The following is a 23,903-nucleotide window of genomic DNA, read 5'->3' as shown; positions in this document are numbered from 1 at the left end:
CAGAAGAGAAGACACACACAAGTTCTAGACGGCCATGTAAAGATGGAAGCGGAGACTGGAGGGATGTAGCCACAAGCCAAGGAATGCCTGGGACCACCAGAAGCTGGAAGAGGCAAGGAAGCCGTCTCTCCCAGAGCCTTCGAAGGGAGCATGGCCCTGCCTACACCTTGATTTGACTTTGGCCTTCAGAACTGTGGAAGAATAAATTCCTGTTGCTTTAAACCACCTAATTTGTAGTAATTTGTTATGGCAGCTAAATGAAACTAATACAGCACTCTTACTATTTCCCAAACAATGCAAAGACCGTTTTTCTCCAACATGCGGTTTTTTTCCCAATTCACAAATTTCTGCTCTTAGGCAACCAAGTGTGATTGCCGTCTTACATTTTACTTCTATGTATATTGTAAACTCAATGAGACAGTGTGATTATTGTTTTGTGAATATTTGATAATTTCATTTAAAAACGACCTGACTTGCCAGGTGAAAAATGGCATCTCGTTTTAATTTACATTCTTTGGGTAATATAATTGAACAATTGTTTATCTTCCTTTGTGAAATGCCTTTCATGTTTTTCTCCATTTTCCTGTTGGGTTCATTAACATTGTCTCGGTTTGTAAAAATTCTTCAGATGTCAGAGAGTAATCCTTTTGTCACATATAGTTTTAAAATATTTTCTTTACTATGTTCTTTTTCTTTTAATTTTGCTTATGGCAGAATTTGTTTTAGCACACATACTTCAATTTCTTATGTACCTTATAATTTTGCTCATTGCTTTTTAAACTCAGAAAGTCCTAAAAAATAAATAAATAAACTCAGAAAGTCCTCCCTTCTCTATATATGTCATGGATAGGTACGCATATTTTCTTTTAAGTTTTTAATAGAATAAAGATTTACCTTTTAATTCATTAATCTACATTAAACTTAATTGGGGGAGGTAAAAAAACTCTTGAGTGATTAGGCTAAAAGCTTAACCTAAAGTCCCTGAGATAGTCAACTGCATGATTGAGTTGTTGAAGATGGCATTTTAAGCACCAAACGACACACAGAACAGGTGTTGGATTGAATGACCGGGCACAAGAGAGTTTGGCTCTGGTGTTGGGGGCAATGACTCAGCTTGTCTACCAACTCATCGGATGCTTAGCCAAAAAGATTGTCATCCCCAACAATGGATCTGGAAGCTGCCACCAAACTCTGCTTCCTGGGTGGTATCATTCTGTCTTGTGGGCTCTGATGGAAAGAAGAAGAAGCCAATCTTTGAGTTTTCAATGAATGATAAGCAGAGTCTGGGGTCAAAATTCCCTTCCCCCATTATACCAAAGAACCTGCACTCTGAAGTGGTGGGACCTTAGGTTTGTAGTCTGGAAGAGAGAATGTCAGGCTTTGCAAACAGTTCCATCAGTGCCCTCCTGCCAACGGTCAGGCCTGGGTCATCACCCCTATAATGCTTAGAGCCTAGTCCAGGCACTGAGGTTGGTGGGGTGTCCTGGCCCAACTGCTTTTCTAACATATAAGGAAGGGACATCTCTGAGCACACAAGGAGGGGCAAGGAAAGGCCGCAAGACAGATGAGAGCACCCCTGAGTCTGTATGGTTGACAGATCACCAAACACCTCATGTGACAGGGAAGAAAAACCAGGAGACTTGGATAAACTGAGTTCCAGATCTGTCTTCCCTGTTTCGTAGCGCCGCAATCTTGGGTAAGCGTCCCGCTTTCTCTGAGGCCCAATATCACCATCTGAAACCCACGGAAGCTGTACAAAATGTCCTCTAAGGTCCCTTCCAGCCCTCACCCTCTCTGATGCTACAACCCAAACTGCCAGCAGACCCAGTGGCTCTCTGGACAGAGAAGGTGGTCCCAACATGGAGAGGAAGGGAGACAGCCACAGGCTCCTGGAATTACATGCAATCTGCAAAGTCCAGGCAGGTTGGTTTTCACATGCACATTGCATGGTATAGAAAGTTCTGCTGGTTTGGTACCAGCCTATCCAGTGATACCCGTCACTGATTAAATGTCGCAGCAACAAAAGATAATGTTATCAGCTGTTGCCATTTCAGTAATAAAGTGGATGTGCATTCATGGCGGTGGAAATGTGATTTATCAAATGTTATGAAACAAATGATTATTTAGCTGTCTTTACCTTCTGCCATGGTTTTCAGAAGCATCTTTGTGTAAAATATTTGCAAAACAGATTTAACACAGTTCCAGCAAAAGAAAAAATGCTGTCTCATGCTTATTTACTGTGTGTTCCCATTAATAACAGTAATAATAACGTCTGGGGGCAATTATTCTTTTAATATAAAGCTTATTTGAATATTACAGTAACACCCCACCATCAGGCACTATAATCATTCTTGGATTTGATCACACCATGACTTCCAGGATGCAGCTCTCACCTGCACACCAAATGGCCTGTAATACATAGACCCTTTCTCCCTAACATAGATAGCATTCCCAGACTAAGTAACTGTGCTCAGAGGATTCTCTTAGTGATGATAAGTCCTTCTCCCCACTTCCTTCCACTTGCATGGCTATATTCAAATGTATTCATCTAGCCACCACTCTGGCTGGGAATGTTGACTCTGCTGGTTATGTACACGTCTGGGGTTGATCCTCCTAACAAATGTCTTTCTTATGGCTGCAATTCTCTAGAAAATAATTCGGTTCTGCAGAGCATCCTTGAACACGAATGACCACTGGATGTATCCTCTTAGTGAGTGAACCTTGGGAATCATCGTGTGTGTGTGTGTGTGTGTTAAAGAGGGACAGAGCAACAAAGACAGAGAGACAGAGAGAGAATATGTGTGTGTTTGCTGGTTAGTTTTTTGTTTGTATTTCTGTACAAAGAATCTGGTTTGAGGGAAGCTGAGGTGACATAATCAGTGTCAATGTTATCCTGTTCAAAGATGCCTAAGTATCAAAGTTCTACTTGAAAATCAAAGATCCAATATTTTATAGCAAATATGTAGATCTTAATTTCAGTCCACCCGAAAAAGTGGGCATAATATTGATTTGGATCGCTGTTTTGGAGATAAATCTTCACTATGTGTCAAAAATGTTATACAAATATCCATATGTTGTATTCATATTATTTTCAGAGCCATAGTTAAAGATAATGAAGTGACAATTTTTGAGATATATACATTACTGAAAACAGATAACATAGAAAAATAAGAAAGAGGGAAACTTGAGAAGCAAAAATGCACTTAAGCCCATGAAATCTAGACTAGGTGAAATTCAGCATTCATAAAGCTTGATTAATAACAACATCAACAGGGGCACCTGGGTGGTTTAGTCGGTCGAGCATCCGACTTCAGCTCAGCCCCGCGTCGGGCTCTGTGCTGACAGCTCAGAGCCTGGAGCCTGCTTCAGATTCTGTGTCTCCCTCTCTCTCTCTGCCCCTGGACAGGAGTTCTGATCCAACTGGTCCATCTAGTAAGTTGCCAAGTGGATGATGTCTCTTTCTGGCTGGAGTTGTAGAGACAGCAGGACTCCTTGTCTGCAGGCTTGGCTAGTTCCTTTCACCTATCCTCCCAGGCATATATGCTTTGTTTCTCTTGGCTAAATACTTACAGGAGTGGAATGGCTGGGTTGTATGGTAAGCATACGTTTAACTGTTTAAGAAATTACCAAACTATTTCCCAAAGTGTTGTACCATTTTACAGTCCCATCATCAATATATGAGAATTCCAGTTGCTTCACAGTCTTACAATACTTGGTATAGTCTGACTTTCAATTTTGATTAAATGATCGTTATCTCAAGTTCATAGCTTTGTTCCCAATGTTGTTAACTCAGGTTCTTGATACTTCTTGATACTTAACTGGCACTCCTCCTTCAGATAAATTGAGGTTGTCAGATAGGAACTCTGTGCACTTCCTCCCACCACCTATAAACTTAGCTCTATCAGTACCAATCATTCCCACCTTGCCTCCTGTCAGAGCAGGAGAGCTATGTCTCCACCTCCCTCTGCCTAAGTCCCTCTCTTCCTGTGACACTGTGCCCTAGATCCCATTCTCCTCCTCTGAAGCCTCAGTTTGTCAGCCATCTTTCTTCTTTTTGCTATCCTCTGCTTTTCTAATTATATAGTACTTGCCTCTCAGTCTAATAATGTATTCAATTCTTGCCTATATTTAAAAAACAAAACAAAGACTATCTTGTGACCCCTGATTTTTCTCTAGCGACTACTCTATCTCCTTTCATTTAAAGTTAAATTTATTGAGGGGCGCCTGGGTGGCTCAGTCGGTAAGCGTCCGGCTTCAGCTCAGGTCACGATCTCACGGTTTGTGGATTTGAGCCCCATGTCAGGCTCTGTGCTGACAGCTCAGAGCCTGGAGCCTGCTTCAGATTCTGTGTCACCCTCTCTCTCTCTGCCCCTCCCCTGCTTGCACTCTGTCTCTCTCTGTATCTCTCTCTCAAAAAATAAACAGAAAAAAATGTTTAAGCTACATTTATTGGGAAAAAATGGGAAAATTTCCATTTCCTCCTCTGTTCACTGCCATCTAGGCTTCATCCTGCTTTCCACTGAAACTACTTTCACTTAGGTTCCCATGACCAACATATTCCTAAATCTAACACTTTCTAAATCCTCTCTTACTTCACCTCTGGGCAGACTTTATGCAACTTGCTCACTAACTTCTTAAAACATTTTTCCACTTGACTTTCCAAAGGTCTCCCCTGGCTGCTGCTTCTTAGTCTCCTGGTTTTTTGTTTTTTGTTTGTTTTGCTTTTTTTTTTTTTTTTTTTTTGGGGGTTTTTTTTTGTTTGTTTTTTGCTTCCCTGCATTGTGCTTTGCAGATGTTATTAAGGATCTTGAGATGGGGAGCTTATCTTGGATTACCTGGGAGGGCCCTTAATATAATCCTAAGATTTGGCTACAGAAGATGGCAACATGACCATTTAGGCAAAATAATATACCGAAGATGGAGGAAGGGGTCAGCGACTAAGGAATGCTACTTTAAAATATGGAAAAGGCAAGGAAGCAGATTCTCCCCTTAGAACCTCCAGAGGGAGTTCAGCCTTGCTGATACCTTGATTTCAGTCCAATGAAATTTATTTTACACTGATCTCCACGACTGTAAAAGAATAAATGTGTATTGTTTTAAGCTATCAAGTTTGTGTTCATTTATTATAGCAGCAATAGAAAACTGCTATGGGCCATGTAGGGCCCTTCATACCTTAGAGGCCCCTGTCCTAGGACTCTTCCAACTGTGTTCTTTCTCTTGGGGTCAAAGTCTATGTCCCCGCTTGCAGGCCAGGCATCAGGTCTCCAGGACCTCAGAATTCTTTACTCAGGAAATTCTTGCTCAAGTCCTATTTTCAGGCCTAAATACTTCTTTCCCCACGTTTGTCCTTTTGAGACAGACTGCGCTGCTGGTGGGGTCATGCCTGGATCCAAAGGGTGGTCAAAGGAGCAACTGCTTGTGAGGGGTGAGCCACTGTGTAGACAATAGAATGAAGGGCACAAGAACTGAAGCCAGGAGACCAGAGGAAGTCTTCTTTGGTACTTCCGGCATGAGATGATGATAGTGGTGGCGATGGGGAGAAAAGACTGGACTCTGGGTATATTTTGAAAATAAAGACAAGTTTTGCTGATACATTGATAGGAGGTATGAGAGAAAGAGAGGGGTAAGTGTAATTCCAAGGTTTCTGGCCTGAACAGGTAGAAAGATGGCATTGCCATTAACCTAGATAGGAAAGAAGGGAGAAAGAGCAGATTTTGGGTAAATATTAGTGGCCCAATTTTAAATGTGTTACATTTTGGATGCCCATTACACAGCAAAGTGGGTAGGCAACTGGATGTTTAAGTGAATCTTGCCTTTTTCAAAGAGTGTATACTTCCAGCAACTAGCATAGTGTCTTGAAACAGGAGAGTCTTAATATTGGATACATCAAATGAATATGTGACATTCCTCCATAGAAATATTTCAAGACCTACTCACAGTTTTATATCTGCACATCATCAAGTTGGTTAATATGAAGCCTACTGACATTACACAGCTTGGCCAACTGCGTAAGCCAGGATATTAACAACCTGATTGTTTAGCATCTCCTTGTTCTTGGCTCTCTCAAACATTTTGATTAGGACTAGGGCTGAAGTTGAATATTAATACCAAATAGATTGAAGTCAGATCCATGGTCCCTCTCTTATTATCCTAGTGTTGAACTTACTTAATTCACTGATTGCAAGAAATTTTTCTCTGTAATTATAAAATGTATAATAATATTGACTTCTTTGTTCCATCTCTAAAATTCTATTTTTTTTCTCCACCACATGTTTGGAAACGTTTGCAGCCAGGGCTTTTGTTATTTCAGTCTGCTTGAATGCATTGTGGATACTGATAGGGCCTGAAAGTGTCTGACGATGCTGAATAGTCTATGAAGGTTAGTTTTTTATAAAATGTTAATTTGATGAATGAGCAATAACACTAATCTTCCTGGCTCTAAATTTACAGACACTATAAAACCATTTGCCTATAAAGTGTACTATATTTTATAGTGTTAAAAAGGTCATACTTCTGTGGCAAGATGTTGGAGACTAGGTTGCCCATGCATTTTCTCTTGTATCTTTTATAGTTAAGCTATTTTTCCCCTTTACTCTCCAGAAGTTTCTCTTGTCAAGTTCACCAATGATATTGACATGAAAAAAATCTATAGTCATTGTTTTTAATCCTCATTTTCCTTATTCTCACAGCAACATTGACACAGTTGACTACTTCCTCAATAAATGCTTTTCCTTCTTTATTTTGTATCATTGTGCTCTCTTAGTGTAATAGTTAATTTTATGTGTCAACTTGACTAGACCACAGGATGTGCACATTTGGTCAAGCCTTATTATGAGTTGTTTCTGTTTGGGATTAACATTTGATTTGGTAGGCTGAGTAAACAGATTGCATTCCCTAATGTAGGTAGGTCTTAGGTCTCATCTAATCAATTGAAGGCAGAAACGAATGATGAGCTAAAGTAAGGGGGAATTTCTGTTGCCCAATGTATCGAGCTCGAACACTGGTCTTTTCTTGCCTTTGGTCTCAAATTAAAACATCAGTTTTTCTTGGATCTTGAGCCCATGGGCTCTCCTGGTTCTCAGGCCTTTCAAGACAGACTGGAACAATACCATCAGCTTTCTTGTGTCTCCAGCTTTCTGACTACACATCTTGGGACCTCTCAGCCTCCAAAATTGCATTGATGAATCAATTCTTTGTAACAAATATCTGTGTGTGTGTGTGTGTGTGTGTGTGTGTGTGTGTGTGTTTATTTGCTTGTAGGCCATCTCCTCCATGAGAATGTAACACTATGAGCACTGAAACTTTTTGTCTACTTTGTTCACTTCTGTATTCCAAACCCTGGAATTGTGTCTAGCAAATAGTAGGCACTCAATAAATACTCCTGGACTGTATGAAAAAATTCGTTTGTGGTATTTTCCTAAGGCCTAAGACCAGTAACAATTTGTGCTTGTGTGCGTATTTCTTCATAGATGCTCAAAATGTCCATACGTGTTATCTTATTTATCCTCACATCATCCTTTAAGAAGGAGGGGAGGGGGCCATTTAATTATGACTCATATCCATTGGTGGAATGGGAATGTTTGGTCCCCGGGAATCTTAATGCCCAGTGTTTTGAAGATAAGGCTGCTGAGCATACCTTCACTTACCTCATGAACAATGTATCTTGGAATCCTGTCTTTGAAGAATTTATTTCATAAGGCTGTGCATTTTGCTACAAGAACTGGCCAGCAAAAATATACTCAGTCAATATGAATTTTAAACATTTAAAATTCTTTCCAGTTTGGAAAAGCTACAACTAAAAGGGTTTCAGAATTGCACATATGGTAAGAGGAAGGTATGGTTTCAGACATTCTCTGGAGCTTGTCTTCCAAACGCAGAAACCAAGGGGCAGATTAATTTGCGCAGATAACACCAATAACCCTTTAGTGTCCTATGAATACTGCTATGTGAATATATTACTCCCTCTCAGCCTCCCACTGCAAATCTGTGTTAGGTATCTCTGACAATTTATGAACAATGTGCAAATGCATGATTTTGTACATTAAGATTTCATAGGAGGGAGATGATACATAATAAACTTTTTAAGTAAATGTACTAATAATTCAGCTCTTAAATAGTAATTCAGTAGTCACATGCCCAAAATTACATTTTTATTATGTGTTTATTTGTGTACAAAATACGTTGTAATTTACTGACGCATGTGCAGCAAAATATTCTATCACATACAACAAAAATACACCTTTTACTTTCCTTCCCCTGCCCCTGAAAATGGCAACACTGTTTTGGCAGTTCAGCAGCTAAAAATAAAGTGCTATAATTAAGCAGTATTGGGATGTCTTCACTTGACAAATGTGATGTACAATTTGAGTATACAACCACATCTTAGTTTTTTCACAGAACAGGAAATTCCACATCCTGAACACCTCCAGAAGATACAAATATTTGTATATATATGTACACATGTATACACTGTATATGTAAAGTGCCAACGAGCCTCTTTGTCCTTTGTGAGTTTGATGTATTTATGTTTATTCTTTCTTTCTCTTCCCAAAGCCAGATTCACACTATTGGTGTCTCAGTTCATCAGCAGGCACCGAGAAGCTCACGGAAGGCTGGCTTGTTGGGGGTGTGGTGTTGGTGGGAGGACAAAGAAAGCCTTCAGACCTCACTGGGGGACCTAGAACGGAAGGGCACTTTGGACTGGAAACAGCCACAGAACAGGAGCCACAGGGCACGCTGAATCTCCTGGTTGCGGAAGGCATAGATGATAGGATTGATCATGGAGTTGTAGGTGGCGGGCAGCAGGGTGGCGTAGGTGTAGACTGCCGGGTCCTCGCGGCTGCCTACCACGCAATAGATGGCGAAGGGCAGCCAACTGGCGCCAAAAGTGCCCAGCACCACAGCCAGCGTACCCACGCCCTTTCTGGTGGCTGCGAGGTGGGGCGGCGCCAGGCAGTGCTGCTGCAGCGCGATCTGGTGCGCGTGGCGCCAGACCACCTGGCAGATGCGCACGTACAGGTGCAGCATGATACCAAAGACCGCAAAGAACGCGGCGGACAGCAGCGCCACGTGGCTGCGCGTCAGCGGGCGCACCACGCTGCAGGTGGAGCGCTCCGCTAGGCAGTTCCAGCCGAGCACCGGCAGCAACCCGAGGCCTAGGGACATCGTCCAGGTGGCAGCGAGCAGCAGGTGCACGCCCAACAGGGTCCGGCGCGAGTAGTAGGTGAGTGCGTTGTAGAGAGACAGGTAGCGGTCCACGGTGATGGCCAGCAGGCTGCTGACCGAGGCAGCGAAGGAGGCCACGAGGAAGCCCACGGTGAGCAGGCTCACCGTTTCTGAGGGCACCACGTACTGGAACACGAAGTGAAGGATCAAGCCGCAGCCCGCCAGCAGGTCGGCGGTGGCTAGGCTGCCCACCAGCACGAACATGGGCGTGCGCAGCGCCGGGGTGGACGCGATTAGCGCCACTACCAGCGCGTTTTCGCCTGCGATCACCGTCCCCGACACGCACAGGAGCACGTCCCAAGGATTCACCGCCGACAGTAGCAGCCCCGGCGGCCCCGCGGGCAGCTGAGAAGACAGCTCGAGGGACGCGTTAGCCGCGCCGCCGCCCCCCAGCGCCGCCGCTGCAGGGGGCCCCCATTCGCCGCTGTCCCGCGCCCCTGCCGCTGTGGCCGCCGCCGCCGCTCCCTCGGTGGTCACTGCCACCACCTGGGAGTCGTTGAGCGAGGAAGCGCTCGCGTTCATCGCTGGCTGACGCTGCACCCCTGCGTGGAAAAGGGAGAGCGAGCGTCAGGTGTGTGGTTCACGCCGCCAGGGAACTTTCCCCGGGCGCGGGTGCCTCGCTCATATTGCTCATCCTACCCCAGGACCCCAGAGCAGAGCAAGGAAGCAGTGGCTGAGAACCTAAAATTAATAAATACCTGTTGAGTACGGAGTGAGCGTGTGAGTGAAACGCACACGACTGCTCCACGGATATCTGAGTTTTTGCACAGATATATATATATACAGAGAACATGCGCTTGCATACACACAGATCAGTCCCGTAAGTGTGCCCGTAACTGCAACAGGCACCCGTTTGCACCTGGCTAGGTAGGGGCATCAGCCCTGGCGAGTCCTGCCCTGGGCTCTGGCCGACAGGGTTAGGCTTTTTCCTAAACTAGGTGGCGGGAGTCGCTGTCCGCGGTGCTGAAAGCGAAGTTTCAGAGGTCGCGGAGTCCAGCGGGCCCTGAAGGCCACAGAGATCCCTGGGAAAGGGGTTTGGGGGAGGGAAGCTGGGGGTCTGTGTGGGGGAAGGGTGTGGAATCAAGCGTGGCCCTATTTCTTCTGCTTCAGGGAAGCCCCCTGGCCATCCTTCACCCCTTCCCTTTTCAACACCCTCCAAGTTCCTCTCGGGTGTCGGGTGCTCACCTGGGGAGTCAGGGCCTCAGGAAGTCGCTGATCATGAGCGCTGTGGCGGGGCGCAGGCTGCGCTCCCCGCGCGGACAGACTCTCCGCCTGCGGGGCGGCCGGGCCCGCGCGGAGCAGAGCGCGGGGCGCCTGTCTCTGTGCCGGCGCCGCCGAAAGTGAGAGACACGGTTAGAGGCAGAAAAGGCGGCTACGAGCAGCGCGCCCGCGGAAGACTGACTGGCAGGGAGCGGTGACGTCAGGCTCCCGGCTCCCGAGTGCGAGCCGGCACTCATTCCCCTCCACCGCCCATCAGTACCCCCCAGCTCCGTCTCTCCTCCCCCAAAGTACGTCTCCGAAGGTTCAAGGAGGGAGGAGAAGACGGAGCGGCCACCTTCTGTCCAGAACCTCCAGGAATGGGATGAGGGAACGAGGAGAGGAAGAGAGGGGTGAAGTCTGGGGGTAGGGAGGGTGAGCTGGGAGGAGAGGGGCGAGGTGTGAGCTGCAAGGCCGGGCTGCAAAACCTTGGGCCAAAGGCCACCAAGAGGGTCAGGTCGAAGTATGAGCCCTGGAGAGGGAGGAGGTTGGGGCAGGGAGATCTAATGGCAGAGTTGCTACCTTAAAAAAAAATACAGTACTGTGTTGGGGACAGGAATGAATGAACTGGGGGTGGGGGTGGGGCGGGCGATGAGCTTTTTGAGAAGATGTTTGTGGTACAGTGTCAGTTGAGTAGAGCCAGAGGGGAAATGGAAAGTTGTGGGAAACAGAGAAAAGATGGAACATTTGAGGGAAAACAGGGTTTTTTTTGAAGTTACCTGTGCGATTCCATTCTCTCTCCCTCTGTTCTTTCCTCTCTCTCCCGCCGTCTTTCCTGTACTCTACACAGCAGGTTTCACCATGATTTCCCAGCCCAGTGTTCCCCAGTTTCAGTGCTGATAGTGCCCTTGGAACTTGCTCTTCAATTAAATACCAGGTCTGTGTCTTGTTAGAAAAGAAGAAAACAGCAAAATGTGATTTACTTTCCTGGCAACAGACTTGCCCTGTTAATTAGTACCCTATAAAACAAATTACAGGATGAAAATAGTGATAATTCAGCTGCACCAGACTTCAGTAGGCAGGAGTTTTATTTTCAGCCCAGATAAATCATCCTTTTAGTTTAAAGGTGTTTTGTTTTGTCAGTAAAATACAAGTAGTAGACTTCTTCTTTTATTCAATCAGCCAGAATCTCCAATAGTTGTACTTAGGCAAAAGCTGAAATAATTGACTCCTTCTAAAGCTCTAAAATAAACGATTGCACTTTGGCATGATGGCATTATACTGAGGTCATAGCCATGCTTTTCAGGGACCACATGCTTTGGGCAAAGTGAAAATAGACGTTTGTTATTGGTGCTTCCTCTACTTTTCCCTGTGTATCTTCTTCCCTTTCCTGGCTTCACTTTGCCTCTAGCCCCATGGGCTCTACAAGGAAAAAACAAAATAAAACAAAATTCAGACTGTCTATAGGCTGGGGTGGGAGGTAGATTTTTACTCTGGCTCTTTTCCTTTAAACATAGTGCCCGAGTTCAGATTCCTCCTGGACACTCTGCCTTAATGCAGCTGAACTTAAGTAGAGGAAAGAAGGATAGCTATAGGACCATTCAGTTCTTTGCTGGAATAGCCAATGTTGGACCACAGAATGAGTTTATACACATTGTCTCCTTTTGGGAAGTTTATAAAATTTTCCAGGCACCGTTTCCACGAATCCCCAAATTGTCTGAAGTTCTAAGTTTCCGAAAAGAGCTATTTTGGGTTTCAATAAAAGATTCTCACGTAAAAGCCAAGAATGTTATTTCCGAGCTGTCAAATGAACTGCCAAACCACATGTAATAACATGTTAATTACAAATTTTCCAAACAATTAGATAAAGGCCCAATAAAGGAGGGGAATTCTTAACGTCTGAATGTCATAATGCAGCAGAAAGTGTGAGATTGAACTTGAACAGAGATCCTGTGTTTTGGACACCCTCAGGCGCTCATCATTGCCAAGAGTGGACTTTCTGGTGGTTTCAGGAGGAAGATAGCCCATGTAGAATTATGTACATAAATGCTGGTTGAGGGTTCATAGGCTATTTTTTGGTCATGCCAGTCTGTGTTTATTTCTCTCATATGCTAGGCTGAACATTGAAAGTAGACAGAACATGTTCTTTCAGGCTCCTCCTTATCTCCCTCATGCCTGTCCATCTCCTGGGAAGCAGAAGATGGGAAAGAAGAAAAGTGTGTGGTTCATTGGTAATGAATGAGTATTACATGTACTTCATTATATACTCTGCCAACAGATCCTCGCAAGTATCTGCCCTTCCAGTAGTCTGTTCAGCCTATGAACAAGATGACATTTTCCACTCTCAGCCTAGTTTATGGAAGGAGATTGACACCTGACCCAAGGTGAGATAAGACCAGCCATCCTTTGCTGGACCAGTGGCTAGATTCCTCTTCTTGAAAATTTGAACCAAGATACTTTGTGACAATCGTCAGTCAGTGTTGGGCTCTGGATCTAAGAGATCATAACAGATTAGAGCTGGAGCACTCATGTTGAGCCTTGTGTGATATGAGTAATTGGAGGAATCCAGGTGCAATGAAAGAATAAAGCAGATGTGTAGAAAGGAACAGAAATGAAGATCAAATGACTGAGAGATGGAGGGGATGACTTTAGTCATTGTCTAGTTCCTGACTCTGGGAGTCTGGATCCCTAGATGTCTTAAAATTGACATTTGTGTCTCTACTACAAACCTTCCTAATCTTGAGCTACTTTGAGTGAGTTTCTATTCTGAAATCCTTGATACTTCATGAAATATACTATTCATCTACCAGCTTGTCTGGTTTGGGTTATGTTTTGGGGCATGCAAAATTTTGTTTTCTGGCTTGTAATCACAGGTTGAACTCATCTTTGCCAACCCTGTGACATGCCCATCATATCCTCTGGTGCCTTTCTATTCTAGTACTATCCAAGCATGAACATGAGAATGCTTTCCTTGTCAGAGGTTATGCCCAGAAATTACGACCTCTCAATCACAACTCTTTCTCTGGCTTCCCTGGGTATCTCTTGCCCATTTTAGCCTAAGTCAATGATTCCCAACACTGGCTGTGCATTAGAATTACCTAGAAAGCTTTTAAAAACTTTTTTTTAAGTTTAAAAACTTAAAAAAAAAAAACAACTCCTGGATCCCTCACTCAAAGATTCTGATTCATTTGGCCTGGAGCGAGGGCTCGGCATCAGGTTTTCTATAGTCTCTAATAGAACCAGGGTTGAGAACACTCACATAAGTGATCACTCAATCTCCTTTCTTATCAGTTTAGCATGCAGGAGAACTCCTGAAAGAGTGAACTGGAGTTTGGAATAATTGCAACAAAGGAATTATAGCAACAATCCAGTCACTTAGTTTAATTTCAGATTTTAAGGCACTAACCAGATCTTCTCTGCAAACCTTTGATTTTCCACACGAACCTCTTTTATGGCCCAAGATCAATGCTGACACTTGGTTCCCATTTGGCTCTGATGAGCTCAATGGCTCCCATCAGGGTCTAAGCTCTGGTTGTTCTGGACCCTCCATTTTTCTGTAACTTTCAGTATACCTCAGCATCTGCCCCCTTCCTTGTTCTTAGTTCACAGCCATTTCCCAGGTGTGCCCTCTCCTGGCCCAGATTTTTGCAAATCAATTCTGTTTTACAAAATTAGACCTACAGTCAGACAAGCTGTCTAAACCTTATAAAACTAGGTTGGAAAGACCCACGCTAGCAATTCTGGCTTATCTCTCTGGGCATCTGCCAGACGCCCCTATAGACACACACACACACACACACACACACTCCCTCTACATGGTTCTTAGAGACAAGTCGTATAGTTTTCTACTGGGAAATTTGTCTATTTGGTGATACACAAACACTTATTCTGATAGCTTTGGAAGAGATCAGGTGTTTAGTGAGATGTATGAAGCTGTTATTAAGGAAGATTGTTGCTGAAAGAGGCAGCAATCACAAAGGGCCATTGAATAGCCTACATTGTTTGTCCAGATCCAGGATATTGGATGGAGTGTAATCTTTTTGGGATACATCCTGAGGCGGATGAATGATATTCAAAATATCTCCATTTCTCTGCTTTCACCTGCCCCTAGGGTTACTTCTCACCCCAGGCATTGGAGGCGTGTCATAATGTTCAAGGTACCTATCTACTGCAAACACATTAGGGATATTCCTGTTTTATGCCAGGTGACTGGTCTTTACTCCAAAGGGCTGTTATTCTGGAAGGTCAGCATAACCTGATGTTCCCACCAAATTTAGAAAAGGAGCATACCACTATTATTATGATTACATGCCCATAAGATGCAGAACATTGTGCAGGACAGTTGAAATTTTTTTATTTAATTCAGTGGTGGACAACATTTTTTTTTTTTTTGCATGAGAAACAAATGAGGAAAAATAGTAGCATTTAAAGACATATGTCCTTTTTCATAAAGAGCAAAAATAACTTTCATGGAGTTTCATGGGGCTATGTATAATGTTACAATTTAGATTCAGTTAGATTATATTAGTACTGACTTACTGAACACGAGAATGATAAAGTTGGGTCTACTGGTATTTTTGAAAGTAACACAGAAGAAATCTAATCTGTCATGCCCTATATTTTATTTAATTTTTAAAAAATGTTTATTCATTTTTGCTAGAGAGAGAGAGAGAGAGAGAGAGAGAGAGCATGAGTAGGGGAGGGGCAGAGAGAGAGACACACACACACAGAATCCGAAGCAGGCTCCAGGCTCCAAGCTGTCAGCACAGAGCCCGAAGCGGGGCTTGAACCCACAAACTGTGAGATCATAACCTGAGCCAAAGTCAGAGGCTTAACTGACTGAGCCATCCAGGAGTCCCTGCCCTACATTTTCAAAGTGCCGTGGACCTCACACAGCAAGTCCATGCTCTATCTTATTTCATTCTCTGAAACAATTACATGGGTTTTGGCATTATTTTCTTTGCAAGTGGGGCAACTGAAGTTCAGAGGGGTGAAGTGAGTTGTTCAAGGGTACACAGGACACTGGCAGGCACATTATGTACAAGATAGCAGCAATCTCATGGGAAAGCAAAACAAACATAAATTCAATGTGTGCAAAGGTGTGTAACTTCCAACACTCAAAGAGGCTTTACTTGGAATAGACAGGCATATCCAAAATGATGCAGGTTGTATTTTATAACTTCAATATTACTGTGAATAGCTGTTTATAGATGACCTTAACATTCACAAGGATGGCCCCATCTGGATTCCTCATCATTCCTGCCCCTCCACCTGTCTTCGCAACCCTCTCTATCTTTGTTCCTGACCATCTCTCCTCCTCAAATAGCTACTTTCTCTGAAATCAGCCTTGGCCTCTCAGCCATCTCTTGCCCCTTCAGATCTCTTCCATTTATAAGGAAAAGCTCTCCCTTGAACTTACATCTCTGTCTAGCTTCTGCCCTATTACTCTCTTCCCCTTCAAGCCAAACTGCACTCCCCTTTCTCACCCCTCATTTACAACCCATTCACTCCAGCCTGGCTGCCTGCCAGTCCTGCACTTTCAATGAAGTCACCAATAAAATCAAGTGATTGCCTTCTAATTCTTTGGGAAATTTGAGGAGGAGGACCTTAGCTAATAGACAGTAAATGAAAGGGGTCTTTACAGTTATCATTTTGATGGCTGTTCAGTATTACATTAAAGACATAGAGTGGCGTTTAATTTACCATTCTCCTACAGTTAGACATTTAGGTTGTTTATATGTTTGCTATTGTAGATAACTCCGCAAAGATTACTTTCATGCACATAATTATTTTTATTGTGTATGATTATCTTGACATGAAAATTGTCAGCCAAAGGGCAGAAACATTTCATGGCTCTTGAAATGCATTGCCAAATTGCTTTTCAAAATGACTACAATAATTTGCAATGCCAATAGCACTCTGTGAGTATACCAGTTTCTCTTCAGCTTTTATAGCACTGAGGTTTTTTAATTTCAAAATATTCTTTCAATTCAAAGGGCATATGTGGTACCTCATTAATGATTTAAATTATATTTGTTTGATTTCTACTAAGGTAGACCATTTGTCTCTCTTTCTTTAAACAATTTGAATTTTCTCTTACTTGAATGATCTATTCTTAACCTCTCTTTGGACTTAAATCTGGTTTTATATAGCTGATCAAGTCTACTGGAAAAGATATTCATCTTTTGCATATCAAACTTGAGGGAAATTTTTCCTCTTTTCCCTTTAGTTTTGATTGTTCTAGAGTATTGTGTTTTTATAATGTCTCACTTCTTTAGAAAACATCTCAGCTCTGGAAAGCAGACCTGAGATGTCTTGACTTCCCTGCCATGTGTGGCCTGAGGAGAAGGGAATTATTTGGGGGCAATGGGCAAATTTTGGAGGGTCCCACAGGTCAACTGGAAGAATTTGGACTTGGTGCAAGAGGAAATAGGGACTCAGGGCAGATTCTGAGCAGAGAGATGATTCGAATTGATGCTTCAGTAAGCAGTGGAGAGCAGAAAGTGGCTGCTTTTCTGTGACACACTTGTGGGGATCGAGCAAATAAAGCAAGCTTACTCAATGAGAGCAAGCAGGAATTGATGCCTCTTGAGTTGCTGCTAAGATAACTCACTGCTCTGGATGCTTATCTGAAATGTAATCCCCTGATCTTTTGAGAAGGATTCTAAAACCTAGGAGAGTTGCTAAGGGAATAAAGCCCTAAGTATCATAAACAGCTGAATCCATAAAATAATTTTCCCAAAATGTCATGAGCTGAATAATCGAGCCAGCAGTATTTGAGGGTTTGGCAGGAGTGAGGAGGAAGCCAGTGTGGCTCTGGCCTCTCCCTCTCCCTCCAGACATCCCTCCTGTGTGCACAAAGGATAGTCCTCACCAAGGGTCCTCTTTATGCCTGTGTTCTCAGGATTTCTGTAGTCCCAGGTGTTCCTTCTGCTAAGGACCCTGCCCTCGCGTAGGTTCTAACACCCGCCAGCTTTTTACCTGATGTAGATTACATCCCCACCCTGTACCCCAAACTGACTGATGCTTTAAGCAGGAATAATTGATTTGAATGACTTGGATCACATGCTTATTTTATTAGGTGGAGGTGGATTAATTAGACTTTTCTTTTGAGCTTTTTAAAAAAAGGATAAATATCTATATATAGTCATAAAGAGACATTCCTAAAATGAAAACGAACAAAAACCCAAACAGTGAATAAAGAATGGGCTCAGTTTCGTAAAAGACATTATATGTATATATATAAATATATGTGTGTATATAAATATGTATATATATGCTATATATCAAAATGTTAACAGTGATTACCTCTGAGTGGAGGCTATTTTTTATCCTTTTAATGTTGTATTTAATGCATTGGCAGAAACCAATCGCTATCTTCCGATATCCATTCTCCCTTTATTCTGGAGTAATGGAACCTCCCATTTTAGCTGGGCACATTGCCACCTAGCATAAAGCATGTTTCTAGGCATCAAGTGCAGCTCAGTGTGGTCATTCAACTGTTCTGCCCAGTGAGACATAAATGGATGTGTTATGTGGCATCGTTCGAGAAAGTGTTCTTGAAAGGAAGGGGCATGCCCTTCCCTTCTCTTTCCTCCTTCTTGCTGGCTGGAATTTGAGCATGATGGTTGGAGGCAGAGTCGCTATCTTGGGTCCCGAAGTGGAAGCCACATGCTGAAGGTGTTGGAGCAAGAGAGAAGAAACCTGGGTCCTTGATGATCATGGAGTCTCTATACTAGCTCTGCACACCCTATACCTACATGACGTAGAATTATTTTTCCTCTTCTGTCTTGTTTAAGTCACTACTATTTTGAGTTTTCCATCACTTGACAGCTTAATAAAATCACAGATAATACATTTGTATATTTTTTAAAGCCATGAAATACATAAAGGTATATTGAGAATTCAAGTCCAAGTCCTGTACATGAAATGATTTTTCTTCTTGCAAAATTTTTCGTTGAAACCACTTGTCCCAAATTTCACTCATATCTGCTCTCACACTCCACTCAAACAATTGCATCAAGTTGGCACTTAGTGCTATGTTCAGTTTTTTATAGAAAGACACGTTGCCCAATCTTTAGTCCCCAGGTTGTCTTAATTTAATTCAAAAGGCTTCACAACTGTCCTGGGAATAAGATATTGAAGTGACTGCCCTGTGACTGGAGACGTCGTAAGCTGTGGCAAAACCAAAGTTGAGATGGTCTAGGTGGCCCTTTCCCTGTCCACATGAACTGCTTCCATCAAGACTTTGAGGCTAGGGCCTGTGAGGACCAAGAGTCACACAGTTTGTGTGTGTGTGTGTGTGTGTCTGCGCGCGTGTGTGTGTGTTCGGTGCATCTGTGTGTTACACGTGCTTTATGTGGGTGTGTAGTGCTCATGTGTTATTGGCACATGGGTGATGTATACATGTTCAAGAAGTGTCTGTGTGTTCATGTGTGTTTTGTGGACATGTGTTTGTTGAGACTGTGCATCGTATAGGCATGTGTGCATACAGGGATGTGTACTGTACTCCTGTGTCACACAGGGGTGGGTGTGTGTGTGCATGCATATTATGTTGGTGTGTGTTTGCAAGTTTCTGTGTGTGATCACACGCTCGCACACACACATGTGTAGTGATGTGTTATATGACAGAGGAGGTACCTAGCATTGCAGGGTCCTGAAGAAGGTTGCAATTGCTTTAGAAGCCGGGCCAGAATCAGTGATACAGAAGAATCCCTACTCTTCCACACCCCCTCATACATTTCTAGGTCACAGGTGTCCCCATTCATTCCTAATAATAATGCAATGTTTACATTACATTTACTTATCTAAACTGTAGGCAAGTACCAGCAATTCAGTTTTAAGTTGGCTTTAATTTAGCTGGTACTTTCGCTTTTGCTGCCCCAAATGACGAAAGTCATTTTTTTTAAATTAAATTTTTTCCAGGCATTTGTTTATACTGTGAAAGGAAAATTATCCTGAAACATAAGGAATACTCAATATAACAAAATAAAAGGGAGATATCAGATGAAGAAAAGCAGATGTCACTGAAACATAGTGTTGACATTTCAGCTATTCTCACACATTTGGTGTGAAAAACATTTTTTAGCATCCCACACATCACCACTATATCCCCACAAAGAATCCATCATCTTTGGCTCTTAAGTTCACTTACTAATGTGGCTGTCACTCCTCAGCAGGTCTGGGTTCTTAAGGACCCTCTATAAAAGGGGGGAAAAAACTATTCCCGTGTGAGTATTTGTAAATTACATCTCTATGTATGTAGAGATGCCTGACTCCACAGGATCATATTGCCCTTCTGAAGTTTTTTCACACACAACATGAAGGTGCCCATGGCCTTGGGGGTGTCTGAGGAGAAAGCGCCCCCCACTGATTCTGCATTTCCATGTTATGTTGGGGAATGGCCAGGCCACCCCTAGGTGGTGCTGTTGAGGACTGGCTGGGAAGTACACTTGCTACATTTGAGATAAGGAGGAAGTAGGGTGGGGAAGGCTTTGGGAGAGTTTCTACAGCCATTTATGTTCCTCCTGGCTGGTTGTGGCCATGTCTGAAAATGTGTCCAGACTGTAGACATAGGATTGTTAGCATGGGTCATTATGCACATAACCCTATGAGGAAGACTGTTATCCACATTTTAAACTGAGGTTGAAAGCCCCTTGTCCAGGGTTACACAAATAGTAAGTGTACATGTTGGGCACTTGAGGGGGGTTTGAGTGTAGGCAGTTTGGTTTCAGAACTCTGCTTTTAACTAAGGCTCCCTCCCAAACACTTGCAACCGGGACCACACAGGAGCCAGGTGGAGAGAGGGGGTTTTATTGAGGCATAGGCTTGACACCTGTTCTGAGAGGCTTAGCTCATGAATGCACTTGGCCAACAGCCCAGCATCTTGGTGTGATGTTGCTGTTCATCTTATTAGGAAAAATCTCATGAAGTGAAGAAAATGCTTTTTACTTCTGGAAAGTGTTTAAAATGTTGACTTGTCACATAGGGAGAAACATGGCCTTCTAGAAAAGCTTCTTTCAGCTCCCACAGGTAATCAGGGAATCCATCAGGACACCCTTTGGGCTCTACTTTCAAAAGAAAATGAGAAACTGAGCATGCTTCTCCTCCTCCACATGGCTAACTCTCACCACCTTTGTTCTATTCTCAACTCTGACCAAGTTCATTTTGTTCCCAACAGAATAAAGCTTTTAAGATGAAAGTTAGATTCTGCCCCGCCTCTGTTCCAAAGTCTCAGTGACTCTCATCCTGCGAGGTCTTGCGGTGGCCACATGGGCTCCAACTGGCTTGCCTCTCACTCTTCCCTCTCTGAATACAGCTACTGCTTTCCTTTTCCCTGACTCGACTGTAGTCCTACTAGTCTTTTCTTCCTCTGACACACAGACATACTCACAACCCAAGGCCTTTGCACTGGCCATTCCCTTTTCCCCCATAGATATCAGGTCTAACTCCCTCACTTCCTTCAAGTCTGCTCAAAGTCACCTCCTCGATGAGGCCCACTGGGACTACTCTATTTAAAATCGCAACTTGCCTTCTCACCCCTTGCTTTCCCCTTTCCTACCTTTTCCTGCTCTACCTTTTCCCCATGGTCCCAATCAACTTTTAACATAAGATACAATTGAATTATTTATTGTGTTATTATTTATTGTCACTCCCCCACTCCCACCCCCACTAGAATGTAAGTTCTTAGAGAGCAGGGATCAGTGCATCATTTATTAATGTATTCCAAGCACCAAGTACAGGGCCTGACACATGCTATGGGCTCAGTAAATGTCTAGTGAGTGAATGAGGGGGGGACCTGCAGCCTACAAATGTTCTCCTTTGTGGAGATTCCACAAAGCCTATTAAAGTCCAGATGAGCAATGGTCCAGGGCTGACAAAGATTCCTGGGCTTAGTGGGAAGCCCTGTGTATTCTGCACAAGGAAGGCGGAGTTGGGTTGAACCATCACTGTGTCTCTGCAAAAGGGAAAGACTTTATTATAGCTTCACACTGCATCTGGACACTTTTTAAAATAAATATACTAAGAACAGGAGGTTATTGGAAAATGCCATTTTTGTCTTATTCATGCAGACTGCCTTCAAGGAGGAAATGTGTGTCAAATGCTTAGCACTGTGCTTGGTGCATTTTAAGTGTCCCATAAAGGTTGATTGTTATCATAGCTATCTATCTGCCTATGTATAAGGGAAACCTGGTTACTGCTGTGAGCTTTTCTCCCTGTTTTTCCAAAGCAGCTCCCTTTCTGCCTCCTCACGTTGGAGCTATGCTGGGGCTCAGCACCCAAGTGCTGTCCAGGAAGTGACCAAAGCTGAAATGCACCATATATAAACCCACGAGTCTTCTGAAAATGTTGGCTCGGCCAAGGGGACGTGCATGGTCAGGAGGCAAGACTGGGGAAACACATCCCCTCTTTCCAAGCCCAAGGGGATCATTGGTAGATGACTCTCTGGTTCAGTGGCCTTCTAATAGCCTGGGGGACTGAAAGGGAACAGGACCAATTTCTTCAGCATTCATGGATTCCATCACTGAAAAACATCCATCACTCCAGACCATCTCTAGATACCAGACCGAATGTCTTGGTAGCCCATCCAACTTCTTCTAGATGCTTGCTTCATATGTTGGCACAGGTTTTGCTCTAAGGTAACAGGAGTAGCAGAAGGCTCCATTTCCATGATGTTTCCTATTGGTTATTTGGGAGAAAAGGGCTTCAAAAACCACAAATTTATTATCTTAAAGTTCTGTAGGTTACAAGTCCCACATGGCTCTCATTAGGCTAACGTCAAGGGGTTGGCAGGGCTGCGTTCCTCTCTAGAGGCTCTAGGGGATAACATGAGTTTTTTTGCTTTTTCTAGCTTCTAGTGTCTCCCCCATGTTTCTTGACTCCTGGACCCTCCCTCCATCTTCAAGAGCAGCAGTGTCTCTCATCCGACCCTTCCTCTGTAGTCACATCTCCTGCTGACTGTAGATTCTCTGCTTTTAAGGATTCATATGATTAGGTGAGGCCCACCTGGACGATCCAAGATACTCTCCCAGTCTCTAGGAACTTAACTTTAATTGTATCTTCAAAGTCCCTTTTGCCAGGTAAGGTGACATATTTCCAGGTTGCAGGGATTGGGATGTGGATATCTTTGGGGGTCATTATACTGTCTGCCACAGCCATCAAGATTAGGATTGTCTTTGAATTATAAAATTATCTTTATGTGCATAGAAAGCTATATACCCCAATTTCAACTCTCATTTTCTCCAACTATGGCCGTGGTTTTTTTGTTGTTGTTAACTATTGATAGGTTTTTAGAGGATATTGTCAATTGATTTTGTATAGAATCCTCCTATCCTGACAGCTTCACATCTTCTATTAGGAGGAACATGCCATCTGACCTCCATGTAGTGTTGCTGAAGTTCACCAGGGACCCTTCGAAAATGCAAAGGTGAGGAGCTCCAGCCAGTTCTGGGGAGGACACTATATCATTAAGAAACAGCAAAGGGGTCTGGGCATGGTAACCAGTTACTGCCAGGAATTATCTGGAATGAGTGCCTTGTAGGCAGACTCTTAGTGAAGGGCAAGTCCAAAAGGGAAAAAAAGCAAAATCTGCCTTGGCTTGTTCATTGCTATGGTAAATAGACATGGAGAAAAGGGACTGATAAGTGTCTGGCTAGAAAAATAGGTAGTTTTTAATGGATCGCTCCCGAGACAGGTCTTTTGCAAGATCCAAAAGAAGGAATTTGTCCTCTAGATGCCCAAATGGCTCAGAAATATAAAATAGTTCATTTTCTGCCTTGGGTCAGAGTAGATGCCAGATTAAGGTATTCAGGTGTGGAAGGAGCAAGAAAGAAGGTAATCCCTGGACAGAAGTGGAAAATGGTGAGAAACATTAGTGAGGACTGAGATGGTATCAGAGAAGAGCAGAGTCTGAGGAGGAACTGACAGATCCCTAATGAGTCCTAGAAACCTCCTTCCTCTACTTTTGGAAGTTTGGACCAACAGGCTGACTAAAATTCTGAGGATCATCCTCCCCATCCCTCCACCCCCATTTCTGAAAGAAACACTGACTTTCTCAAAAGTTGATTTCAATTACGAGCTGTAAGATATCACACCAGCTGTCTGGCAAGCTCATCTGTCATGACCCCAGACAACTGATGCTCCGCATTTTATGTACAATGGTCCTTCCATGTTAACCATAGGCAAACCTCTTTCTAGAATCTACTTTACATCTCATCACAATGAGTAAAATCTTCAATTTTATTTTGAAGCTGCATTTGAGAAAGCAAAGAAAGGGCCTGTGACCATGTTCAGAAAGGACAGCTAGTATCCTGACCAGCAAAGATGATTAAACTATCATAACCGGGGGCATGTGGGTGACTCAGTTGGTTAAGTGTCCGACTTCAGCTCAGGTCACGATCCTTGGGGTCCATAAGTTTGAGCCCCGCGTCGGGCTCTGTGCTGACATCCCAGAGCCTGGAGCCTGCTTCAGATTCTTTATC

General features: G+C 43.4%; 1 protein-coding gene across 1 annotated transcript; it reads right to left on the bottom strand.

The window, feature by feature from the left end:
* Positions 1-8,658: 8,658 nt before the first annotated feature.
* Positions 8,659-9,747, bottom strand: GPR6 (G protein-coupled receptor 6). The gene has a single exon (XM_042985332.1). It carries the CDS (start codon positions 9,745-9,747, stop codon positions 8,659-8,661), a length of 1,089 nt encoding a protein of 362 aa, XP_042841266.1.
* Positions 9,748-23,903: the final 14,156 nt, after the last annotated feature.

This window comes from Panthera tigris, chromosome B2 (genome assembly GCF_018350195.1).
Source record: "Panthera tigris isolate Pti1 chromosome B2, P.tigris_Pti1_mat1.1, whole genome shotgun sequence".
Taxonomy (NCBI): domain Eukaryota; kingdom Metazoa; phylum Chordata; class Mammalia; order Carnivora; family Felidae; genus Panthera; species Panthera tigris.
This window is presented reverse-complemented; position numbering and strand designations above follow the sequence as displayed.